This window comes from Lissotriton vulgaris, chromosome 12, assembly GCF_964263255.1.
Source record: "Lissotriton vulgaris chromosome 12, aLisVul1.2, whole genome shotgun sequence".
NCBI classification, from domain to species: Eukaryota; Metazoa; Chordata; class Amphibia; order Caudata; family Salamandridae; genus Lissotriton; species Lissotriton vulgaris.
In genome coordinates this window covers 13,393,744-13,416,579 of record NC_141700.1, presented here as the reverse complement: position 1 = coordinate 13,416,579, position 22,836 = coordinate 13,393,744, and the positions used below count along the sequence as shown (strand labels likewise).

Below are 22,836 nucleotides of genomic sequence, written 5' to 3'. Positions count from 1 at the left end.
TCTCCTCCCGGTTACCGCTCGAATTGTAAACAATCGAGATTCATCAAATCCCGCAGTTATTGAGTACGTACGCTTTGGAAATCCGAATACAGGATTCCATGTAACGCCCCAACCGGGTGCTCTTATTAACGTATTTTTCGCCCATCACTTAGAGGCCCTGAAGATTCGCAGTATGTTCCCTGCGATGGAACACGTGTTGGCCTATGCAAAGGAACAATAAACTGAATTACTACACCAAGAACAGAGCGTTTTTGAACTGATATATGTCAATTTATGTTTTTTCATTCTCGAAGCTTTGACCTATAGATTTGATGTGCTTAATCAACTTTCACCACTTCAACTGACACCAGTACTACCAAGAATTGATCGACAGGGTATAGTGCTGGGGCTTTGTTGTCTTTTGTTAATTGTGTGGATCTCCTTGGTCCATCCCTGAGCGGTTGTGAGGGATTACCGTTCGCCTCATTGCCTATACTGACTATTTTGTGTTACCTTTTACTTTGCGGCCACTCAGGTTGTGCGCCTAGTCATTCTGGAATACCTAAAAAACCTCCCAGCTGTGTATTGTACTCGTGTGATTTATTGTTTTAAATATACCCTCTACTGCCTGGAATATCATCCATTTAATCCTTCCATCAACAATACAGGCACGTAGTAATATAATATTGAATAGGTAGCTGTGTACTACCATGCAACAAAGCCGTCTTTGGGTTCTGCTGTCTTTGAAAAGCACTCAGAACTTGGCATTGAGTATAAAATACATCAAGATCTGGATGGGTGGGTGGGTGGATGGATGGATGGATGGGTGGTGGGTCGGTGGATGGATAGATGAATGGATGGGTGGATGGATGGATATGGATGAGCGGATGGATATGGATGGATGGGCGGATGGATGTGCGGACAGACATATGGATGGATGGATAGATGGATGGATGGGTGGATAGATGGATGGATGGGTGGATAGATGGATGGAGGGGTGGATGGATGGGCGGATGGATATGGATGGGTGGGTCGATGGATGGATGGGCAGGTGGGTGGGCGGACAGACATATGGATGGATGGATAGATGGATGTTGGATGGATAGATGGATGGATGGATGGGTGGATAGATGGATGGATACATGGATGGATGGGTGGAGATGGATGGATGGATAGATGAGTGGATGGGTGGATGGATTGGCAGATGGATGGAAGGGCAGGCGGGCGGACAGACATATGGATGGATGGATGGGTAGATAGATGGATGATAGATGGATGGATGGGTGGGTGGAGATGGATGGATGGATGGATAGATGGATGGATATGGATGGAAGGGTGGGTCGATGGATGGATGGGCAGGCGGGCAGACAGACATATGGATGGATGGGTAGATGGATAATCCTTTGCATACTTCGGTCGATCTCTGAATGCTGTCTCCCACAGTGCCGCTATTGTGGTGCACTCTTGATTCCTTAACATGTTGCAGACAGGTTAGAGTCAGGCCAAGGCCTTGTGACTATCACATTGTTCTGGTGACTTCTCGAATCCAGGTCATATATTTTGAGACACTTGTGTAGACGTCGGGGAACCGAGGATTTCCGCATCTCAATCCGGAAAATGACACCACTCCAAATGCTTTCTCCCCACAAATCAAGGGTCCCCCGGAATCCCCCTGCAAAAGACAAGAGCATATTACCAGCTCTGGAAGGATAAACAGCGCCCGTGCACAAGCCATGTATGTATATGGTATTTCTATAGCACAATCCTGGCAAAAAGGTAGCAGAGCGCTGTGCAGGGTCAAAGACGAGCAGAGAGTCGATGAGCGACGACAAAAGCATAATACCAGCTCTGGAAGGATAAACAGCGCCCGTGCACAAGCCATGTATGTATATGGTATTTCTATAACACAATCCTGGCAAAAAGGCAGCGGAGCGCTGTGCAGGGTCAAAGATGAGCAGAGAGTCGACGAGCGACGACAAGAGCATAATACCAGCTCTGGAAGGATAAACAGCGCCTGTGCACATGCCATGTATGTATATGGTATTTCTATAACACAATCCTGGCAAAAAGGCAGCGGAGCGCTGTGCAGGGTCAAAGATGAGCAGAGAGTCGACGAGCGATAGCAGAGTCTACGGTGCAAGAATACTCTGGGGGTCATTGAACTACATAGGGTCACAGATATGTAGGGTTGGGAGGGATTACCCCACAAGTGAAGGGTCCATTGCTGCATACATATGTACACACATACACATGTATGGTTGTACAAACATACATGTATAAATGCACACATGCATGCATATGCACACACATACACACAGATAGACACACATATGTACACACACACACATACATGCATATTTGCATACAACACACACATATCTAAATACATACATGCACACAAACACACACACTTATAAATACACCACACATGCGCACATACACTGACAGCCCTGACTCTCAGTCGGAGAACCGTACAGGCACCATTCTTAGGTGTGGGCACTTACTGAGCAGAAGCCGCGGGTGGCACCGTCCAGGCTGGTGGCGCACAGCACGTTCTCTGGCAGTGCCCCTCTCCAGGACTCGTTGCAAGCCTTCAGGGGCATCACGCTGACCGCTGTCTCCATCAGCCCCAGGGGCGGGCGCTCAAAGTCTGAGATGTCGCCCCACCCAGCCACCGAGCACATGGTCCCAGGAGTGATGTCGGCATCCCGCCGCGGAAGCGAGATGTTCCCAACGAAGTGGTTCATGGACGCCCTGTGCTCCAGCTGGAAACAAAGGACTGGAGAGGGTGAGACACAGGAATGGAGAGGGTGAGACACAGGAGAGGAGAGGGTGAGACACAGGACAGGTGGGGAAGGATAGAGACTGCCCAACATTGAACGCACTCACTACTAACCTCCCATCAGAAAACACTAGAGCCACTGGAATTATGTGATCTGGCAGCTATGGCAGATTCCGCATAATTATGGATATAGGCTGCATTTGTCACATAATTCATTAGTTACTGCATAATTTGCAGATTTACAAAATATTGTTTATAACTCAAATTGATCAAAAGGTACTTAAAACATGCCAACCTGTCGCTGCACAGCGGAACGCTCTTTGCTATGGGTCACTGGCCATTTCCCCTTTGCTTATTACTATATTTGAGATGTTAAACTGGTACCAATGAGGTGGAAACAGTGCCCAGACAGTGTTAACAAGTGTAAATATGAACTAAGTAATAACGTAATACTATCACAAAAAGTGCCGCATTATGTTGCATAATCTGCCTTTTCTTGAAGAGTAATTTAGCAAACTCAACCACATAACGTGGTTCTCCCCTGCTGAATAATTCCAGTACTCCTGCCAAATAAAAGAGCAAAACAACAGATCCAAATATTTGGCCCAATTCACAGAGCTAACTTAAGACAAAATCCTAAACTTACTACTTTTGATATTCACAGAAGGCATTTAGTAGTAGTAAAGTTAGGATTTTGTCTTAAGTCTGTCTTAAGTCTGTCTTTAGTCTGTCTTAAGTTTGTCTTAAGTCTGTCTTTAGTCTGTCTTATGTCTGTCTTAAGACTGTCTTTAGTTTGTCTTTAGTCTGTCTTAAGTCTGTCTTTAGTCTGTTTTAGTATGTCTTAAGTCTGTCTTTAGTCTGTCTTTAGTCTGTCTTTAGTTTGTCTTTAGTCTGTCTTGAGTCTGTCTTAAGTCTGTCTTTAGTCTGTCTTTAGTCTGTCTTAAGTCTGTCTTAAGTCAGTCTTAGGTCTGTCTTTAGTCTGTCTTTAATCTGTCTTAAGTCTGTCTTAAGTCTGTCTTTAGTCTGTCTTTAGTCGGTCTTAAGTCTGTCTTAAGTCTGTCTTAAGTCTGTCTTAAGTCTGTCTTTAGTCTGTCTTTAGTCTGTCTTAAGTCTGTCTTAAGTTTGTCTTAAGTCTGTCTTTAGTCTGTCTTTAGTTTGTCTTTAGTCTGTCTTAAGTCTGTCTTAAGTCTGTCTTTAGTCTGTCTTTAGTCGGTCTTAAGTCTGTCTTAAGTCTGTCTTAAGTCTGTCTTTAGTCTGTCTTTAGTCAGTCTTAAGTGTGTCTTAAGTCAATCTTTAGTCTGTCTGAAGTCTGTCTTTAGTCTGTCTTTAGTTTGTCTTTAGTCTGTCTTAAGTCTGTCTTAAGTCTGTCTTTAGTCTGTCTTTAGTCTGTCTTAAGTCTGTCTTAAGTCAGTCTTAAGTCTGTCTTTAGTCTGTCTTTAGTCTGTCTTAAGTCTGTCTTAAGTTTGTCTTAAGTTTGTCTTAAATTTGTCTTAAGTCTGTCTTAATCTGTCCTATGTTTGTCTTAAATCTGTCTTAAGTTTGTCTTAAGTCTGTCTTTAGTCTGTCTTTAGTCTGTCTTAAGTCTGTCTTAAGTCTGTCTTTAGTCTGTCTTTAGTCTGTCTTAAATCTGTCTTAAGTTTGTCTTTAGTCTGTCTTTAGTCTGTCTTTAGTTTGTCTTAAGTCTGTCTTTAGTCTGCCTTTAGTCTGTCTTAAGTCTGTCTTTAGTCTGTCTTTAGTTTGTTTTAGTCTGTCTTTAGTCTGTCTTAAGTCTGTCTTAAGTTTGTCTTTAGTCTGTCTTAAGTCTGTCTTAAGTCTGTCGTTAGTCTCTCTTTAGTCTGTCTGTAGTCTGTCTTAAGTCTGTCTTAAGTCTGTCTTTAGACTGTCTTTAGTCTGTCTTTAGTTTGTCTTTAGTCTGCCTTTAGTCTGTCTTAAGTCTGTCTTTAGTCTCTCTTAAGTCTGTCTTAAGTTTGTCTTGAGTCTGTCTTAAGTCTGTCTAAAGTCTGTCTTAAGTCTGTCTTAAGTCTGTTTTAAGTTTGTCTTAAGTCTGTCTTAAGTCTGTCTTAAGTCTGTCTTAAGTTTGTCTTAAATCTGTCTAAAGTCTCTCTTAAGTCTGTCTTAAGTTTGTCTTAAGTCTGTCTTTAGTCTGTCTTAAGTCTGTCTTAAGTTTGTCTTAAATCTGTCTAAAGTCTGTCTTAAGTCTGTCTTAAGTTTGTCTTAAGTCTGTCTTAAGTCTGTCTTAAGTCTGTCTTTAGTCTGTCTTAAGTCTGTCTTAAGTTTGTCTTTAGTCTGTCTTTAGTCTGTCTTTAGTCTGTCTTAAGTCTGTCTTTAGTCTGTCTTTAGTCGGTCTTAAGTCTGTCTTAAGTCTGTCTTAAGTCTGTCTTTAGTCTGTCTTTAGTCTGTCTTTAGTCTGTCTTAAGTTTGTCTTAAGTCTATCTTTAGTCTGTCTGAATTCTGTCTTTAGTCTGTCTTTAGTTTGTCTTTAGTCTGTCTTAAGTCTGTCTTAAGTCTGTCTTTAGTCTGTCTTTAGTCTGTCTTAAGTCTGTCTTAAGTCAGTCTTAAGTCTGTCTTTAGTCTGTCTTTAGTCTGTCTTAAGTTTGTCTTAAGTCTATCTTTAGTCTGTCTGAAGTCTGTCTTTAGTCTGTCTTTAGTTTGTCTTTAGTCTGTCTTTAGTCTGTCTTTAGTTTGTCTTTAGTCTGCCTTTGGTCTGTCTTAAGTCTGTCTTTAGTCTCTCTTAAGTCTGTCTTAAGTTTGTCTTAAGTCTGTCTTAAGTCTGTCTAAAGTCTGTCTTAAGTCTGTCTTAAGTCTGTCTTAAGTTTGTCTTAAGTCTGTCTTAAGTCTGTCTTAAGTCTGTCTTAAGTTTGTCTTAAATCTGTCTAAAGTCTCTCTTAAGTCTGTCTTAAGTTTGTCTTAAGTCTGTCTTTAGTCTGTCTTAAGTCTGTCTTAAGTTTGTCTTAAATCTGTCTAAAGTCTGTCTTAAGTCTGTCTTAAGTTTGTCTTAAGTCTGTCTTAAGTCTGTCTTAAGTCTGTCTTTAGTCTGTCTTTAGTCGGTCTTAAGTCTGTCTTAAGTCTGTCTTAAGTCTGTCTTTAGTCTGTCTTAAGTCTGTCTTAAGTTTGTCTTAAGTCTGTCTTTAGTCTGTCTTTAGTCTGTCTTAAGTCTGTCTTTAGTCTGTCTTTAGTCGGTCTTAAGTCTGTCTTAAGTCTGTCTTAAGTCTGTCTTTAGTCTGTCTTTAGTCTGTCTTTAGTCTGTCTTAAGTTTGTCTTAAGTCTACCTTTAGTCTGTCTGAATTCTGTCTTTAGTCTGTCTTTAGTTTGTCTTTAGTCTGTCTTAAGTCTGTCTTAAGTCTGTCTTTAGTCTGTCTTTAGTCTGTCTTAAGTCTGTCTTAAGTCAGTCTTAAGTCTGTCTTTAGTCTGTCTTTAGTCTGTCTTAAGTCTGTCTTAAGTTTGTCTTAAGTCTATCTTTAGTCTGTCTGAAGTCTGTCTTTAGTCTGTCTTTAGTTTGTCTTTAGTCTGTCTTAAGTCTGTCTTAAGTTTGTCTTTAGTCTGTCTTTAGTCTGTCTTAAGTCTGTCTTAAGTCAGTCTTAAGTCTGTCTTTAGTCTGTCTTTAGTCTGTCTTAAGTCTGTCTTAAGTTTGTCTTAAATTTGTCTTAAGTCTGTCTTAATCTGTCCTATGTTTGTCTTAAATCTGTCTTAAGTTTGTCTTAAGTCTGTCTTTAGTCTGTCTTTAGTCTGTCTTAAGTCTATCTTTAGACTGTCTTTAGTCTGTCTTTAGTTTGTCTTAAGTCTGTCTTAAGTCAGTCTTAAGTCTGTCTTTAGTCTGTCTTTAGTCTGTCTTAAGTCTGTCTTAAGTTTGTCTTAAGTCTGTCTTAAGTCTGTCTTAAGTCTGTCTTTAGTCTGTCTTAAGTCTGTCTTTAGTCTGTCTTTAGTCTGTCTTTAGTCTGTCTTAAGTTTGTCTTAAGTCTATCTTTAGTCTGTCTGAATTCTGTCTTTAGTCTGTCTTTAGTTTGTCTTTAGTCTGTCTTAAGTCTGTCTTAAGTCTGTCTTTAGTCTGTCTTTAGTCTGTCTTAAGTCTGTCTTAAGTCAGTCTTAAGTCTGTCTTTAGTCTGTCTTTAGTCTGTCTTAAGTCTGTCTTAAGTTTGTCTTAAGTCTATCTTTAGTCTGTCTGAAGTCTGTCTTTAGTCTGTCTTTAGTTTGTCTTTAGTCTGTCTTAAGTCTGTCTTAAGTCTGTCTTTAGTCTCTCTTTAGTCTGTCTGTAGTCTGTCTTAAGTCTGTCTTAAGTCTGTCTTTAGACTGTCTTTAGTCTGTCTTTAGTTTGTCTTTAGTCTGCCTTTAGTCTGTCTTAAGTCTGTCTTTAGTCTCTCTTAAGTCTGTCTTAAGTTTGTCTTAAGTCTGTCTTAAGTCTGTCTAAAGTCTGTCTTAAGTCTGTCTTAAGTCTGTCTTAAGTTTGTCTTAAGTCTGTCTTAAGTCTGTCTTAAGTCTGTCTTAAGTTTGTCTTAAATCTGTCTAAAGTCTCTCTTAAGTCTGTCTTAAGTTTGTCTTAAGTCTGTCTTTAGTCTGTCTTAAGTCTGTCTTAAGTTTGTCTTAAATCTGTCTAAAGTCTGTCTTAAGTCTGTCTTAAGTTTGTCTTAAGTCTGTCTTAAGTCTGTCTTAAGTCTGTCTTTAGTCTGTCTTTAGTCGGTCTTAAGTCTGTCTTAAGTCTGTCTTAAGTCTGTCTTTAGTCTGTCTTAAGTCTGTCTTAAGTTTGTCTTAAGTCTGTCTTTAGTATGTCTTTAGTCTGTCTTAAGTCTGTCTTTAGTCTGTCTTTAGTCGGTCTTAAGTCTGTCTTAAGTCTATCTTAAGTCTGTCTTTAGTCTGTCTTTAGTCTGTCTTAAGTCTGTCTTTAGTCTGTCTTTAGTCGGTCTTAAGTCTGTCTTAAGTCTGTCTTAAGTCTGTGTTTAGTCTGTCTTTAGTCTGTCTTTAGTCTGTCTTAAGTTTGTCTTAAGTCTATCTTTAGTCTGTCTGAATTCTGTCTTTAGTCTGTCTTTAGTTTGTCTTTAGTCTGTCTTAAGTCTGTCTTAAGTCTGTCTTTAGTCTGTCTTTAGTCTGTCTTAAGTCTGTCTTAAGTCAGTCTTAAGTCTGTCTTTAGTCTGTCTTTAGTCTGTCTTAAGTCTGTCTTAAGTTTGTCTTAAGTCTGTCTTAAGTCTGTCTTAAGTCTGTCTTTAGTCTGTCTTTAGTCGGTCTTAAGTCTGTCTTAAGTCTGTCTTAAGTCTGTCTTTAGTCTGTCTTAAGTCTGTCTTAAGTTTGTCTTAAGTCTGTCTTTAGTCTGTCTTTAGTCTGTCTTAAGTCTGTCTTTAGTCTGTCTTTAGTCGGTCTTAAGTCTGTCTTAAGTCTGTCTTAAGTCTGTCTTTAGTCTGTCTTTAGTCTGTCTTTAGTCTGTCTTAAGTTTGTCTTAAGTCTATCTTTAGTCTGTCTGAATTCTGTCTTTAGTCTGTCTTTAGTTTGTCTTTAGTCTGTCTTAAGTCTGTCTTAAGTCTGTCTTTAGTCTGTCTTTAGTCTGTCTTGAGTCTGTCTTAAGTCAGTCTTAAGTCTGTCTTTAGTCTGTCTTTAGTCTGTCTTAAGTCTGTCTTAAGTTTGTCTTAAGTCTATCTTTAGTCTGTCTGAAGTCTGTCTTTAGTCTGTCTTTAGTTTGTCTTTAGTCTGTCTTAAGTCTGTCTTAAGTTTGTCTTTAGTCTGTCTTTAGTCTGTCTTAAGTCTGTCTTAAGTCAGTCTTAAGTCTGTCTTTAGTCTGTCTTTAGTCTGTCTTAAGTCAGTCTTAAGTCTGTCTTTAGTCTGTCTTTAGTCTGTCTTAAGTCTGTCTTAAGTTTGTCTTAAGTCTATCTTTAGTCTGTCTGAAGTCTGTCTTTAGTCTGTCTTTAGTTTGTCTTTAGTCTGTCTTTAGTCTGTCTTTAGTTTGTCTTTAGTCTGCCTTTAGTCTGTCTTAAGTCTGTCTTTAGTCTCTCTTAAGTCTGTCTTAAGTTTGTCTTAAGTCTGTCTTAAGTCTGTCTAAAGTCTGTCTTAAGTCTGTCTTAAGTCTGTCTTAAGTTTGTCTTAAGTCTGTCTTAAGTCTGTCTTAAGTCTGTCTTAAGTTTGTCTTAAATCTGTCTAAAGTCTCTCTTAAGTCTGTCTTAAGTCTGTCTTTAGTCTGTCTTTAGTCTGTCTTTAGTCTGTCTTAAGTTTGTCTTAAGTCTATCTTTAGTCTGTCTGAATTCTGTCTTTAGTCTGTCTTTAGTTTGTCTTTAGTCTGTCTTAAGTCTGTCTTAAGTCTGTCTTTAGTCTGTCTTTAGTCTGTCTTGAGTCTGTCTTAAGTCAGTCTTAAGTCTGTCTTTAGTCTGTCTTTAGTCTGTCTTAAGTCTGTCTTAAGTTTGTCTTAAGTCTATCTTTAGTCTGTCTGAAGTCTGTCTTTAGTCTGTCTTTAGTTTGTCTTTAGTCTGTCTTAAGTCTGTCTTAAGTTTGTCTTTAGTCTGTCTTTAGTCTGTCTTAAGTCTGTCTTAAGTCAGTCTTAAGTCTGTCTTTAGTCTGTCTTTAGTCTGTCTTAAGTCAGTCTTAAGTCTGTCTTTAGTCTGTCTTTAGTCTGTCTTAAGTCTGTCTTAAGTTTGTCTTAAGTCTATCTTTAGTCTGTCTGAAGTCTGTCTTTAGTCTGTCTTTAGTTTGTCTTTAGTCTGTCTTTAGTCTGTCTTTAGTTTGTCTTTAGTCTGCCTTTAGTCTGTCTTAAGTCTGTCTTTAGTCTCTCTTAAGTCTGTCTTAAGTTTGTCTTAAGTCTGTCTTAAGTCTGTCTAAAGTCTGTCTTAAGTCTGTCTTAAGTCTGTCTTAAGTTTGTCTTAAGTCTGTCTTAAGTCTGTCTTAAGTCTGTCTTAAGTTTGTCTTAAATCTGTCTAAAGTCTCTCTTAAGTCTGTCTTAAGTTTGTCTTAAGTCTGTCTTTAGTCTGTCTTAAGTCTGTCTTAAGTTTGTCTTAAATCTGTCTAAAGTCTGTCTTAAGTCTGTCTTAAGTTTGTCTTAAGTCTGTCTTAAGTCTGTCTTAAGTCTGTCTTTAGTCTGTCTTTAGTCGGTCTTAAGTCTGTCTTAAGTCTGTCTTTAGTCTGTCTTTAGTCTGTCTTAAATCTGTCTTAAGTTTGTCTTTAGTCTGTCTTTAGTCTGTCTTTAGTTTGTCTTAAGTCTGTCTTTAGTCTGCCTTTAGTCTGTCTTAAGTCTGTCTTTAGTCTGTCTTTAGTTTGTTTTAGTCTGTCTTTAGTCTGTCTTAAGTCTGCCTTAAGTTTGTCTTTAGTCTGTCTTAAGTCTGTCTTAAGTCTGTCTTTAGTCTCTCTTTAGTCTGTCTGTAGTCTGTCTTAAGTCTGTCTTAAGTCTGTCTTTAGACTGTCTTTAGTCTGTCTTTAGTTTGTCTTTAGTCTGCCTTTAGTCTGTCTTAAGTCTGTCTTTAGTCTCTCTTAAGTCTGTCTTAAGTTTGTCTTAAGTCTGTCTTAAGTCTGTCTAAAGTCTGTCTTAAGTCTGTCTTAAGTCTGTCTTAAGTTTGTCTTAAGTCTGTCTTAAGTCTGTCTTAAGTCTGTCTTAAGTTTGTCTTAAATCTGTCTAAAGTCTCTCTTAAGTCTGTCTTAAGTTTGTCTTAAGTCTGTCTTTAGTCTGTCTTAAGTCTGTCTTAAGTTTGTCTTAAATCTGTCTAAAGTCTGTCTTAAGTCTGTCTTAAGTTTGTCTTAAGTCTGTCTTAAGTCTGTCTTAAGTCTGTCTTTAGTCTGTCTTTAGTCGGTCTTAAGTCTGTCTTAAGTCTGTCTTAAGTCTGTCTTTAGTCTGTCTTAAGTCTGTCTTAAGTTTGTCTTAAGTCTGTCTTTAGTCTGTCTTTAGTCTCTCTTAAGTCTGTCTTTAGTCTGTCTTTAGTCGGTCTTAAGTCTGTCTTAAGTCTGTCTTAAGTCTGTCTTTAGTCTGTCTTTAGTCTGTCTTTAGTCTGTCTTAAGTTTGTCTTAAGTCTATCTTTAGTCTGTCTGAATTCTGTCTTTAGTCTGTCTTTAGTTTGTCTTTAGTCTGTCTTAAGTCTGTCTTAAGTCTGTCTTTAGTCTGTCTTTAGTCTGTCTTAAGTCTGTCTTAAGTCAGTCTTAAGTCTGTCTTTAGTCTGTCTTTAGTCTGTCTTTAGTCTGTCTTTAGTCTGTCTTAAGTCTGTCTTAAGTTTGTCTTAAGTCTATCTTTAGTCTGTCTGAAGTCTGTCTTTAGTCTGTCTTTAGTTTGTCTTTAGTCTGTCTTAAGTCTGTCTTAAGTTTGTCTTTAGTCTGTCTTTAGTCTGTCTTAAGTCTGTCTTAAGTCTGTCTTAAGTCAGTCTTAAGTCTGTCTTTAGTCTGTCTTTAGTCTGTCTTAAGTCAGTCTTAAGTCTGTCTTTAGTCTGTCTTTAGTCTGTCTTAAGTCTGTCTTAAGTTTGTCTTAAGTCTATCTTTAGTCTGTCTGAAGTCTGTCTTTAGTCTGTCTTTAGTTTGTCTTTAGTCTGTCTTTAGTCTGTCTTTAGTTTGTCTTTAGTCTGCCTTTAGTCTGTCTTAAGTCTGTCTTTAGTCTCTCTTAAGTCTGTCTTAAGTTTGTCTTAAGTCTGTCTTAAGTCTGTCTAAAGTCTGTCTTAAGTCTGTCTTAAGTCTGTCTTAAGTTTGTCTTAAGTCTGTCTTAAGTCTGTCTTAAGTCTGTCTTAAGTTTGTCTTAAATCTGTCTAAAGTCTCTCTTAAGTCTGTCTTAAGTTTGTCTTAAGTCTGTCTTTAGTCTGTCTTAAGTCTGTCTTAAGTTTGTCTTAAATCTGTCTAAAGTCTGTCTTAAGTCTGTCTTAAGTTTGTCTTAAGTCTGTCTTAAGACTGTCTTAAGTCTGTCTTTAGTCTGTCTTTAGTCGGTCTTAAGTCTGTCTTAAGTCTGTCTTAAGTCTGTCTTTAGTCTGTCTTAAGTCTGTCTTAAGTTTGTCTTAAGTCTGTCTTTAGTCTGTCTTTAGTCTGTCTTAAGTCTGTCTTTAGTCTGTCTTTAGTCGGTCTTAAGTCTGTCTTAAGTCTGTCTTAAGTCTGTCTTTAGTCTGTCTTTAGTCTGTCTTTAGTCTGTCTTAAGTTTGTCTTAAGTCTATCTTTAGTCTGTCTGAATTCTGTCTTTAGTCTGTCTTTAGTTTGTCTTTAGTCTGTCTTAAGTCTGTCTTAAGTCTGTCTTTAGTCTGTCTTTAGTCTGTCTTAAGTCTGTCTTAAGTCAGTCTTAAGTCTGTCTTTAGTCTGTCTTTAGTCTGTCTTAAGTCTGTCTTAAGTTTGTCTTAAGTCTATCTTTATTCTGTCTGAAGTCTGTCTTTAGTCTGTCTTTAGTTTGTCTTTAGTCTGTCTTAAGTCTGTCTTAAGTTTGTCTTTAGTCTGTCTTTAGTCTGTCTTAAGTCTGTCTTAAGTCAGTCTTAAGTCTGTCTTTAGTCTGTCTTTAGTCTGTCTTAAGTCTGTCTTAAGTTTGTCTTAAATTTGTCTTAAGTCTGTCTTAATCTGTCCTATGTTTGTCTTAAATCTGTCTTAAGTTTGTCTTAAGTCTGTCTTTAGTCTGTCTTTAGTCTGTCTTAAGTCTATCTTTAGACTGTCTTTAGTCTGTCTTTAGTTTGTCTTTAGTCTGTCTTTAGTCTGCCTTTAGTCTGTCTTAAGTCTGTCTTTAGTTTGTCTTTAGTCTCTCTTAAGTCTGTCGTAAGTTTATCTTACGTCTGTCTTAAGTCTGTCTAAAGTCTGTCTTAAGTCTGTCTTAAGTCTGTCTTAAGTTTGTCTTAAGTTTGTCTTAAGTCTGTCTTAAGTCTGTCTTAAGTTTGTCTTAAATCTGTCTTAAGTCTGTCTTAAGTCTGTCTTAAGTATGTCTTGTTTGTCTTAAGTCTGTCTTTAGTCTGTCTTAAGTCTGTCTTAAGTTTGTCTTAAATCTGTCTAAAGTCTGTCTTAAGTCTGTCTTAAGTTTGTCTTAAGTCTGTCTTAAGCCTGTCTTAAGTTTGTCTTAAGTCTGTCTTTAGTCTGTCTTAAGTTTGTCTTTAGTCTGTCTTTAGTCTGCCTTTAGTCTGTCTTAAGTCTGTCTTTAGTTTGTCTTTAGTCTCTCTTAAGTCTGTCTTAAGTTTGTCTTACGTCTGTCTTAAGTCTGTCTAAAGTCTGTCTTAAGTCTGTCTTAAGTCTGTCTTAAGTCTGTCTTAAGTTTGTCTTAAGTCTGTCTTAAGTCTGTCTTAAGTTTGTCTTAAGTCTGTCTTAAGTCTGTCTTAAGTCTGTCTTTAGTCTGTCTTAAGTCTGTCTTAGGTTTGTCTTTAGTCTGTCTTTAGTCTGTCTTTAGTCTGTCTTAAGTCTGTCTTTAGTCTGTCTTTAGTCGGTCTTAAGTCTGTCTTAAGTCTGTCTTAAGTCTGTCTTTAGTCTGTCTTTAGTCTGTCTTTAGTCTGTCTTAAGTTTGTCTTAAGTCTATCTTTAGTCTGTCTGAATTCTGTCTTTAGTCTGTCTTTAGTTTGTCTTTAGTCTGTCTTAAGTCTGTCTTAAGTCTGTCTTTAGTCTGTCTTTAGTCTGTCTTAAGTCTGTCTTAAGTCAGTCTTAAGTCTGTCTTTAGTCTGTCTTTAGTCTGTCTTAAGTCTGTCTTAAGTTTGTCTTAAGTCTATCTTTAGTCTGTCTGAAGTCTGTCTTTAGTCTGTCTTTAGTTTGTCTTTAGTCTGTCTTAAGTCTGTCTTAAGTTTGTCTTTAGTCTGTCTTTAGTCTGTCTTAAGTCTGTCTTAAGTCAGTCTTAAGTCTGTCTTTAGTCTGTCTTTAGTCTGTCTTAAGTCAGTCTTAAGTCTGTCTTTAGTCTGTCTTTAGTCTGTCTTAAGTCTGTCTTAAGTTTGTCTTAAGTCTATCTTTAGTCTGTCTGAAGTCTGTCTTTAGTCTGTCTTTAGTTTGTCTTTAGTCTGTCTTTAGTCTGTCTTTAGTTTGTCTTTAGTCTGCCTTTGGTCTGTCTTAAGTCTGTCTTTAGTCTCACTTAAGTCTGTCTTAAGTTTGTCTTAAGTCTGTCTTAAGTCTGTCTAAAGTCTGTCTTAAGTCTGTCTTAAGTCTGTCTTAAGTCTGTCTTAAGTCTGTGTTAAGTCTGTCTTAAGTCTGTCTTAAGTCTGTCTTAAGTTTGTCTTAAATCTGTCTAAAGTCTCTCTTAAGTCTGTCTTAAGTTTGTCTTAAGTCTGTCTTTAGTCTGTCTTAAGTCTGTCTTAAGTTTGTCTTAAATCTGTCTAAAGTCTGTCTTAAGTCTGTCTTAAGTTTGTCTTAAGTCTGTCTTAAGTCTGTCTTAAGTCTGTCTTTAGTCTGTCTTTAGTCGGTCTTAAGTCTGTCTTAAGTCTGTCTTAAGTCTGTCTTTAGTCTGTCTTAAGTCTGTCTTAAGTTTGTCTTAAGTCTGTCTTTAGTCTGTCTTTAGTCTGTCTTAAGTCTGTCTTTAGTCTGTCTTTAGTCGGTCTTAAGTCTGTCTTAAGTCAGTCTTAAGTCTGTCTTTAGTCTGTCTTTAGTCTGTCTTAAGTCTGTCTTAAGTTTGTCTTAAGTCTGTCTTAAGTCTGTCTTAAGTCTGTCTTTAGTCTGTCTTAAGTCTGTCTTTAGTCTGTCTTTAGTCTGTCTTTAGTCTGTCTTAAGTTTGTCTTAAGTCTATCTTTAGTCTGTCTGAAGTCTGTCTTTAGTCTGTCTTTAGTTTGTCTTTAGTCTGTCTTAAGTCTGTCTTAAGTTTGTCTTTAGTCTGTCTTTAGTCTGTCTTAAGTCTGTCTTAAGTCAGTCTTTAGTCTGTCTTTAGTCTGTCTTTAGTCTGTCTTAAGTCAGTCTTAAGTCTGTCTTTAGTCTGTCTTAAGTCTATCTTTAGTCTGTCTGAAGTCTGTCTTTAGTCTGTCTTTAGTTTGTCTTTAGTCTGTCTTTAGTCTGTCTTTAGTTTGTCTTTAGTCTGCCTTTAGTCTGTCTTAAGTCTGTCTTTAGTCTCTCTTAAGTCTGTCTTAAGTTTGTCTTAAGTCTGTCTTAAGTCTGTCTAAAGTCTGTCTTAAGTCTGTCTTAAGTTTGTCTTAAGTCTGTCTTAAGTCTGTCTTAAGTCTGTCTTAAGTTTGTCTTAAATCTGTCTAAAGTCTCTCTTAAGTCTGTCTTAAGTCTGTCTTTAGTCTGTCTTTAGTCTGTCTTTAGTCTGTCTTAAGTTTGTCTTAAGTCTATCTTTAGTCTGTCTGAATTCTGTCTTTAGTCTGTCTTTAGTTTGTCTTTAGTCTGTCTTAAGTCTGTCTTAAGTCTGTCTTTAGTCTGTCTTTAGTCTGTCTTGAGTCTGTCTTAAGTCAGTCTTAAGTCTGTCTTTAGTCTGTCTTTAGTCTGTCTTAAGTCTGTCTTAAGTTTGTCTTAAGTCTATCTTTAGTCTGTCTGAAGTCTGTCTTTAGTCTGTCTTTAGTTTGTCTTTAGTCTGTCTTAAGTCTGTCTTAAGTTTGTCTTTAGTCTGTCTTTAGTCTGTCTTAAGTCTGTCTTAAGTCAGTCTTAAGTCTGTCTTTAGTCTGTCTTTAGTCTGTCTTAAGTCAGTCTTAAGTCTGTCTTTAGTCTGTCTTTAGTCTGTCTTAAGTCTGTCTTAAGTTTGTCTTAAGTCTATCTTTAGTCTGTCTGAAGTCTGTCTTTAGTCTGTCTTTAGTTTGTCTTTAGTCTGTCTTTAGTCTGTCTTTAGTTTGTCTTTAGTCTGCCTTTAGTCTGTCTTAAGTCTGTCTTTAGTCTCTCTTAAGTCTGTCTTAAGTTTGTCTTAAGTCTGTCTTAAGTCTGTCTAAAGTCTGTCTTAAGTCTGTCTTAAGTCTGTCTTAAGTTTGTCTTAAGTCTGTCTTAAGTCTGTCTTAAGTCTGTCTTAAGTTTGTCTTAAATCTGTCTAAAGTCTCTCTTAAGTCTGTCTTAAGTTTGTCTTAAGTCTGTCTTTAGTCTGTCTTAAGTCTGTCTTAAGTTTGTCTTAAATCTGTCTAAAGTCTGTCTTAAGTCTGTCTTAAGTTTGTCTTAAGTCTGTCTTAAGTCTGTCTTAAGTCTGTCTTTAGTCTGTCTTTAGTCGGTCTTAAGTCTGTCTTAAGTCTGTCTTTAGTCTGTCTTTAGTCTGTCTTAAATCTGTCTTAAGTTTGTCTTTAGTCTGTCTTTAGTCTGTCTTTAGTTTGTCTTAAGTCTGTCTTTAGTCTGCCTTTAGTCTGTCTTAAGTCTGTCTTTAGTCTGTCTTTAGTTTGTTTTAGTCTGTCTTTAGTCTGTCTTAAGTCTGCCTTAAGTTTGTCTTTAGTCTGTCTTAAGTCTGTCTTAAGTCTGTCTTTAGTCTCTCTTTAGTCTGTCTGTAGTCTGTCTTAAGTCTGTCTTAAGTCTGTCTTTAGACTGTCTTTAGTCTGTCTTTAGTTTGTCTTTAGTCTGCCTTTAGTCTGTCTTAAGTCTGTCTTTAGTCTCTCTTAAGTCTGTCTTAAGTTTGTCTTAAGTCTGTCTTAAGTCTGTCTAAAGTCTGTCTTAAGTCTGTCTTAAGTCTGTCTTAAGTTTGTCTTAAGTCTGTCTTAAGTCTGTCTTAAGTCTGTCTTAAGTTTGTCTTAAATCTGTCTAAAGTCTCTCTTAAGTCTGTCTTAAGTTTGTCTTAAGTCTGTCTTTAGTCTGTCTTAAGTCTGTCTTTAGTCTGTCTTTAGTCGGTCTTAAGTCTGTCTTAAGTCTGTCTTAAGTCTGTCTTTAGTCTGTCTTAAGTCTGTCTTAAGTTTGTCTTAAATCTGTCTAAAGTCTGTCTTAAGTCTGTCTTAAGTTTGTCTTAAGTCTGTCTTAAGTCTGTCTTAAGTCTGTCTTTAGTCTGTCTTTAGTCGGTCTTAAGTCTGTCTTAAGTCTGTCTTAAGTCTGTCTTTAGTCTGTCTTAAGTCTGTCTTAAGTTTGTCTTAAGTCTGTCTTTAGTCTGTCTTTAGTCTGTCTTAAGTCTGTCTTTAGTCTGTCTTTAGTCGGTCTTAAGTCTGTCTTAAGTCTGTCTTAAGTCTGTCTTTAGTCTGTCTTTAGTCTGTCTTTAGTCTGTCTTAAGTTTGTCTTAAGTCTATCTTTAGTCTGTCTGAATTCTGTCTTTAGTCTGTCTTTAGTTTGTCTTTAGTCTGTCTTAAGTCTGTCTTAAGTCTGTCTTTAGTCTGTCTTTAGTCTGTCTTAAGTCTGTCTTAAGTCAGTCTTAAGTCTGTCTTTAGTCTGTCTTTAGTCTGTCTTTAGTCTGTCTTTAGTCTGTCTTAAGTCTGTCTTAAGTTTGTCTTAAGTCTATCTTTAGTCTGTCTGAAGTCTGTCTTTAGTCTGTCTTTAGTTTGTCTTTAGTCTGTCTTAAGTCTGTCTTAAGTTTGTCTTTAGTCTGTCTTTAGTCTGTCTTAAGTCTGTCTTAAGTCAGTCTTAAGTCTGTCTTTAGTCTGTCTTTAGTCTGTCTTAAGTCAGTCTTAAGTCTGTCTTTAGTCTGTCTTTAGTCTGTCTTAAGTCTGTCTTAAGTTTGTCTTAAGTCTATCTTTAGTCTGTCTGAAGTCTGTCTTTAGTCTGTCTTTAGTTTGTCTTTAGTCTGTCTTTAGTCTGTCTTTAGTTTGTCTTTAGTCTGCCTTTAGTCTGTCTTAAGTCTGTCTTTAGTCTCTCTTAAGTCTGTCTTAAGTTTGTCTTAAGTCTGTCTTAAGTCTGTCTAAAGTCTGTCTTAAGTCTGTCTTAAGTCTGTCTTAAGTTTGTCTTAAGTCTGTCTTAAGTCTGTCTTAAGTCTGTCTTAAGTTTGTCTTAAGTCTGTCTTTAGTCTGTCTTAAGTCTGTCTTAAGTTTGTCTTAAATCTGTCTAAAGTCTGTCTTAAGTCTGTCTTAAGTTTGTCTTAAGTCTGTCTTAAGACTGTCTTAAGTCTGTCTTTAGTCTGTCTTTAGTCGGTCTTAAGTCTGTCTTAAGTCTGTCTTAAGTCTGTCTTTAGTCTGTCTTAAGTCTGTCTTAAGTTTGTCTTAAGTCTGTCTTTAGTCTGTCTTTAGTCTGTCTTAAGTCTGTCTTTAGTCTGTCTTTAGTCGGTCTTAAGTCTGTCTTAAGTCTGTCTTAAGTCTGTCTTTAGTCTGTCTTTAGTCTGTCTTTAGTCTGTCTTAAGTTTGTCTTAAGTCTATCTTTAGTCTGTCTGAATTCTGTCTTTAGTCTGTCTTTAGTTTGTCTTTAGTCTGTCTTAAGTCTGTCTTAAGTCTGTCTTTAGTCTGTCTTTAGTCTGTCTTAAGTCTGTCTTAAGTCAGTCTTAAGTCTGTCTTTACTCTGTCTTTAGTCTGTCTTAAGTCTGTCTTAAGTTTGTCTTAAGTCTATCTTTAGTCTGTCTGAAGTCTGTCTTTAGTCTGTCTTTAGTTTGTCTTTAGTCTGTCTTAAGTCTGTCTTAAGTTTGTCTTTAGTCTGTCTTTAGTCTGTCTTAAGTCTGTCTTAAGTCAGTCTTAAGTCTGTCTTTAGTCTGTCTTTAGTCTGTCTTAAGTCTGTCTTAAGTTTGTCTTAAATTTGTCTTAAGTCTGTCTTAATCTGTCCTATGTTTGTCTTAAGTCTGTCTTAAGTTTGTCTTAAGTCTGTCTTTAGTCTGTCTTAAGTCTGTCTTAAGTTTGTCTTAAATCTGTCTAAAGTCTGTCTTAAGTCTGTCTTAAGTTTGTCTTAAGTCTGTCTTAAGTCTGTCTTAAGTCTGTCTTTAGTCTGTCTTTAGTCGGTCTTAAGTCTGTCTTAAGTCTGTCTTAAGTCTGTCTTTAGTCTGTCTTAAGTCTGTCTTAAGTTTGTCTTAAGTCTGTCTTTAGTCTGTCTTTAGTCTGTCTTAAGTCTGTCTTTAGTCTGTCTTTAGTCGGTCTTAAGTCTGTCTTAAGTCAGTCTTAAGTCTGTCTTTAGTCTGTCTTTAGTCTGTCTTAAGTCTGTCTTAAGTTTGTCTTAAGTCTGTCTTAAGTCTGTCTTAAGTCTGTCTTTAGTCTGTCTTAAGTCTGTCTTTAGTCTGTCTTTAGTCTGTCTTTAGTCTGTCTTAAGTTTGTCTTAAGTCTATCTTTAGTCTGTCTGAAGTCTGTCTTTAGTCTGTCTTTAGTTTGTCTTTAGTCTGTCTTAAGTCTGTCTTAAGTTTGTCTTTAGTCTGTCTTTAGTCTGTCTTAAGTCTGTCTTAAGTCAGTCTTTAGTCTGTCTTTAGTCTGTCTTTAGTCTGTCTTAAGTCAGTCTTAAGTCTGTCTTTAGTCTGTCTTAAGTCTATCTTTAGTCTGTCTGAAGTCTGTCTTTAGTCTGTCTTTAGTTTGTCTTTAGTCTGTCTTTAGTCTGTCTTTAGTTTGTCTTTAGTCTGCCTTTAGTCTGTCTTAAGTCTGTCTTTAGTCTCTCTTAAGTCTGTCTTAAGTTTGTCTTAAGTCTGTCTTAAGTCTGTCTAAAGTCTGTCTTAAGTCTGTCTTAAGTTTGTCTTAAGTCTGTCTTAAGTCTGTCTTAAGTCTGTCTTAAGTTTGTCTTAAATCTGTCTAAAGTCTCTCTTAAGTCTGTCTTAAGTCTGTCTTTAGTCTGTCTTTAGTCTGTCTTTAGTCTGTCTTAAGTTTGTCTTAAGTCTATCTTTAGTCTGTCTGAATTCTGTCTTTAGTCTGTCTTTAGTTTGTCTTTAGTCTGTCTTAAGTCTGTCTTAAGTCTGTCTTTAGTCTGTCTTTAGTCTGTCTTGAGTCTGTCTTAAGTCAGTCTTAAGTCTGTCTTTAGTCTGTCTTTAGTCTGTCTTAAGTCTGTCTTAAGTTTGTCTTAAGTCTATCTTTAGTCTGTCTGAAGTCTGTCTTTAGTCTGTCTTTAGTTTGTCTTTAGTCTGTCTTAAGTCTGTCTTAAGTTTGTCTTTAGTCTGTCTTTAGTCTGTCTTAAGTCTGTCTTAAGTCAGTCTTAAGTCTGTCTTTAGTCTGTCTTTAGTCTGTCTTAAGTCAGTCTTAAGTCTGTCTTTAGTCTGTCTTTAGTCTGTCTTAAGTCTGTCTTAAGTTTGTCTTAAGTCTATCTTTAGTCTGTCTGAAGTCTGTCTTTAGTCTGTCTTTAGTTTGTCTTTAGTCTGTCTTTAGTCTGTCTTTAGTTTGTCTTTAGTCTGCCTTTAGTCTGTCTTAAGTCTGTCTTTAGTCTCTCTTAAGTCTGTCTTAAGTTTGTCTTAAGTCTGTCTTAAGTCTGTCTAAAGTCTGTCTTAAGTCTGTCTTAAGTCTGTCTTAAGTTTGTCTTAAGTCTGTCTTAAGTCTGTCTTAAGTCTGTCTTAAGTTTGTCTTAAATCTGTCTAAAGTCTCTCTTAAGTCTGTCTTAAGTTTGTCTTAAGTCTGTCTTTAGTCTGTCTTAAGTCTGTCTTAAGTTTGTCTTAAATCTGTCTAAAGTCTGTCTTAAGTCTGTCTTAAGTTTGTCTTAAGTCTGTCTTAAGTCTGTCTTAAGTCTGTCTTTAGTCTGTCTTTAGTCGGTCTTAAGTCTGTCTTAAGTCTGTCTTTAGTCTGTCTTTAGTCTGTCTTAAATCTGTCTTAAGTTTGTCTTTAGTCTGTCTTTAGTCTGTCTTTAGTTTGTCTTAAGTCTGTCTTTAGTCTGCCTTTAGTCTGTCTTAAGTCTGTCTTTAGTCTGTCTTTAGTTTGTTTTAGTCTGTCTTTAGTCTGTCTTAAGTCTGCCTTAAGTTTGTCTTTAGTCTGTCTTAAGTCTGTCTTAAGTCTGTCTTTAGTCTCTCTTTAGTCTGTCTGTAGTCTGTCTTAAGTCTGTCTTAAGTCTGTCTTTAGACTGTCTTTAGTCTGTCTTTAGTTTGTCTTTAGTCTGCCTTTAGTCTGTCTTAAGTCTGTCTTTAGTCTCTCTTAAGTCTGTCTTAAGTTTGTCTTAAGTCTGTCTTAAGTCTGTCTAAAGTCTGTCTTAAGTCTGTCTTAAGTCTGTCTTAAGTTTGTCTTAAGTCTGTCTTAAGTCTGTCTTAAGTCTGTCTTAAGTTTGTCTTAAATCTGTCTAAAGTCTCTCTTAAGTCTGTCTTAAGTTTGTCTTAAGTCTGTCTTTAGTCTGTCTTAAGTCTGTCTTAAGTTTGTCTTAAATCTGTCTAAAGTCTGTCTTAAGTCTGTCTTAAGTTTGTCTTAAGTCTGTCTTAAGTCTGTCTTAAGTCTGTCTTTAGTCTGTCTTTAGTCGGTCTTAAGTCTGTCTTAAGTCTGTCTTAAGTCTGTCTTTAGTCTGTCTTAAGTCTGTCTTAAGTTTGTCTTAAGTCTGTCTTTAGTCTGTCTTTAGTCTGTCTTAAGTCTGTCTTTAGTCTGTCTTTAGTCGGTCTTAAGTCTGTCTTAAGTCTGTCTTAAGTCTGTCTTTAGTCTGTCTTTAGTCTGTCTTTAGTCTGTCTTAAGTTTGTCTTAAGTCTATCTTTAGTCTGTCTGAATTCTGTCTTTAGTCTGTCTTTAGTTTGTCTTTAGTCTGTCTTAAGTCTGTCTTAAGTCTGTCTTTAGTCTGTCTTTAGTCTGTCTTAAGTCTGTCTTAAGTCAGTCTTAAGTCTGTCTTTAGTCTGTCTTTAGTCTGTCTTTAGTCTGTCTTTAGTCTGTCTTAAGTCTGTCTTAAGTTTGTCTTAAGTCTATCTTTAGTCTGTCTGAAGTCTGTCTTTAGTCTGTCTTTAGTTTGTCTTTAGTCTGTCTTAAGTCTGTCTTAAGTTTGTCTTTAGTCTGTCTTTAGTCTGTCTTAAGTCTGTCTTAAGTCAGTCTTAAGTCTGTCTTTAGTCTGTCTTTAGTCTGTCTTAAGTCAGTCTTAAGTCTGTCTTTAGTCTGTCTTTAGTCTGTCTTAAGTCTGTCTTAAGTTTGTCTTAAGTCTATCTTTAGTCTGTCTGAAGTCTGTCTTTAGTCTGTCTTTAGTTTGTCTTTAGTCTGTCTTTAGTCTGTCTTTAGTTTGTCTTTAGTCTGCCTTTAGTCTGTCTTAAGTCTGTCTTTAGTCTCTCTTAAGTCTGTCTTAAGTTTGTCTTAAGTCTGTCTTAAGTCTGTCTAAAGTCTGTCTTAAGTCTGTCTTAAGTCTGTCTTAAGTTTGTCTTAAGTCTGTCTTAAGTCTGTCTTAAGTCTGTCTTAAGTTTGTCTTAAGTCTGTCTTTAGTCTGTCTTAAGTCTGTCTTAAGTTTGTCTTAAATCTGTCTAAAGTCTGTCTTAAGTCTGTCTTAAGTTTGTCTTAAGTCTGTCTTAAGACTGTCTTAAGTCTGTCTTTAGTCTGTCTTTAGTCGGTCTTAAGTCTGTCTTAAGTCTGTCTTAAGTCTGTCTTTAGTCTGTCTTAAGTCTGTCTTAAGTTTGTCTTAAGTCTGTCTTTAGTCTGTCTTTAGTCTGTCTTAAGTCTGTCTTTAGTCTGTCTTTAGTCGGTCTTAAGTCTGTCTTAAGTCTGTCTTAAGTCTGTCTTTAGTCTGTCTTTAGTCTGTCTTTAGTCTGTCTTAAGTTTGTCTTAAGTCTATCTTTAGTCTGTCTGAATTCTGTCTTTAGTCTGTCTTTAGTTTGTCTTTAGTCTGTCTTAAGTCTGTCTTAAGTCTGTCTTTAGTCTGTCTTTAGTCTGTCTTAAGTCTGTCTTAAGTCAGTCTTAAGTCTGTCTTTACTCTGTCTTTAGTCTGTCTTAAGTCTGTCTTAAGTTTGTCTTAAGTCTATCTTTAGTCTGTCTGAAGTCTGTCTTTAGTCTGTCTTTAGTTTGTCTTTAGTCTGTCTTAAGTCTGTCTTAAGTTTGTCTTTAGTCTGTCTTTAGTCTGTCTTAAGTCTGTCTTAAGTCAGTCTTAAGTCTGTCTTTAGTCTGTCTTTAGTCTGTCTTAAGTCTGTCTTAAGTTTGTCTTAAATTTGTCTTAAGTCTGTCTTAATCTGTCCTATGTTTGTCTTAAATCTGTCTTAAGTTTGTCTTAAGTCTGTCTTTAGTCTGTCTTTAGTCTGTCTTAAGTCTATCTTTAGACTGTCTTTAGTCTGTCTTTAGTTTGTCTTTAGTCTGTCTTTAGTCTGCCTTTAGTCTGTCTTAAGTCTGTCTTTAGTTTGTCTTTAGTCTCTCTTAAGTCTGTCGTAAGTTTATCTTACGTCTGTCTTAAGTCTGTCTAAAGTCTGTCTTAAGTCTGTCTTAAGTCTGTCTTAAGTTTGTCTTAAGTTTGTCTTAAGTCTGTCTTAAGTCTGTCTTAAGTTTGTCTTAAATCTGTCTTAAGTCTGTCTTAAGTCTGTCTTAAGTATGTCTTGTTTGTCTTAAGTCTGTCTTTAGTCT

The 22,836-nt window shown here is 36.7% G+C and overlaps 1 protein-coding gene across 1 annotated transcript in view; it reads right to left on the bottom strand.

Annotated features, from left to right (window-relative positions):
- Positions 1-361: 361 nt before the first annotated feature.
- Positions 362-22,836, bottom strand: part of PRSS57 (serine protease 57) — a 98,176-nt gene continuing 75,701 nt past the window's right edge. Inside the window, exons 4-5 of the mRNA XM_086946736.1 lie at positions 2,484-2,744; positions 362-1,651 (exon numbers count right to left, since the gene is read on the bottom strand). Of these exons, the coding sequence (XP_086802862.1) occupies positions 1,499-1,651; positions 2,484-2,744 (414 nt within the window). The 3' untranslated portion in view covers positions 362-1,498. The remainder of the gene's footprint in view (positions 1,652-2,483; positions 2,745-22,836) is intronic.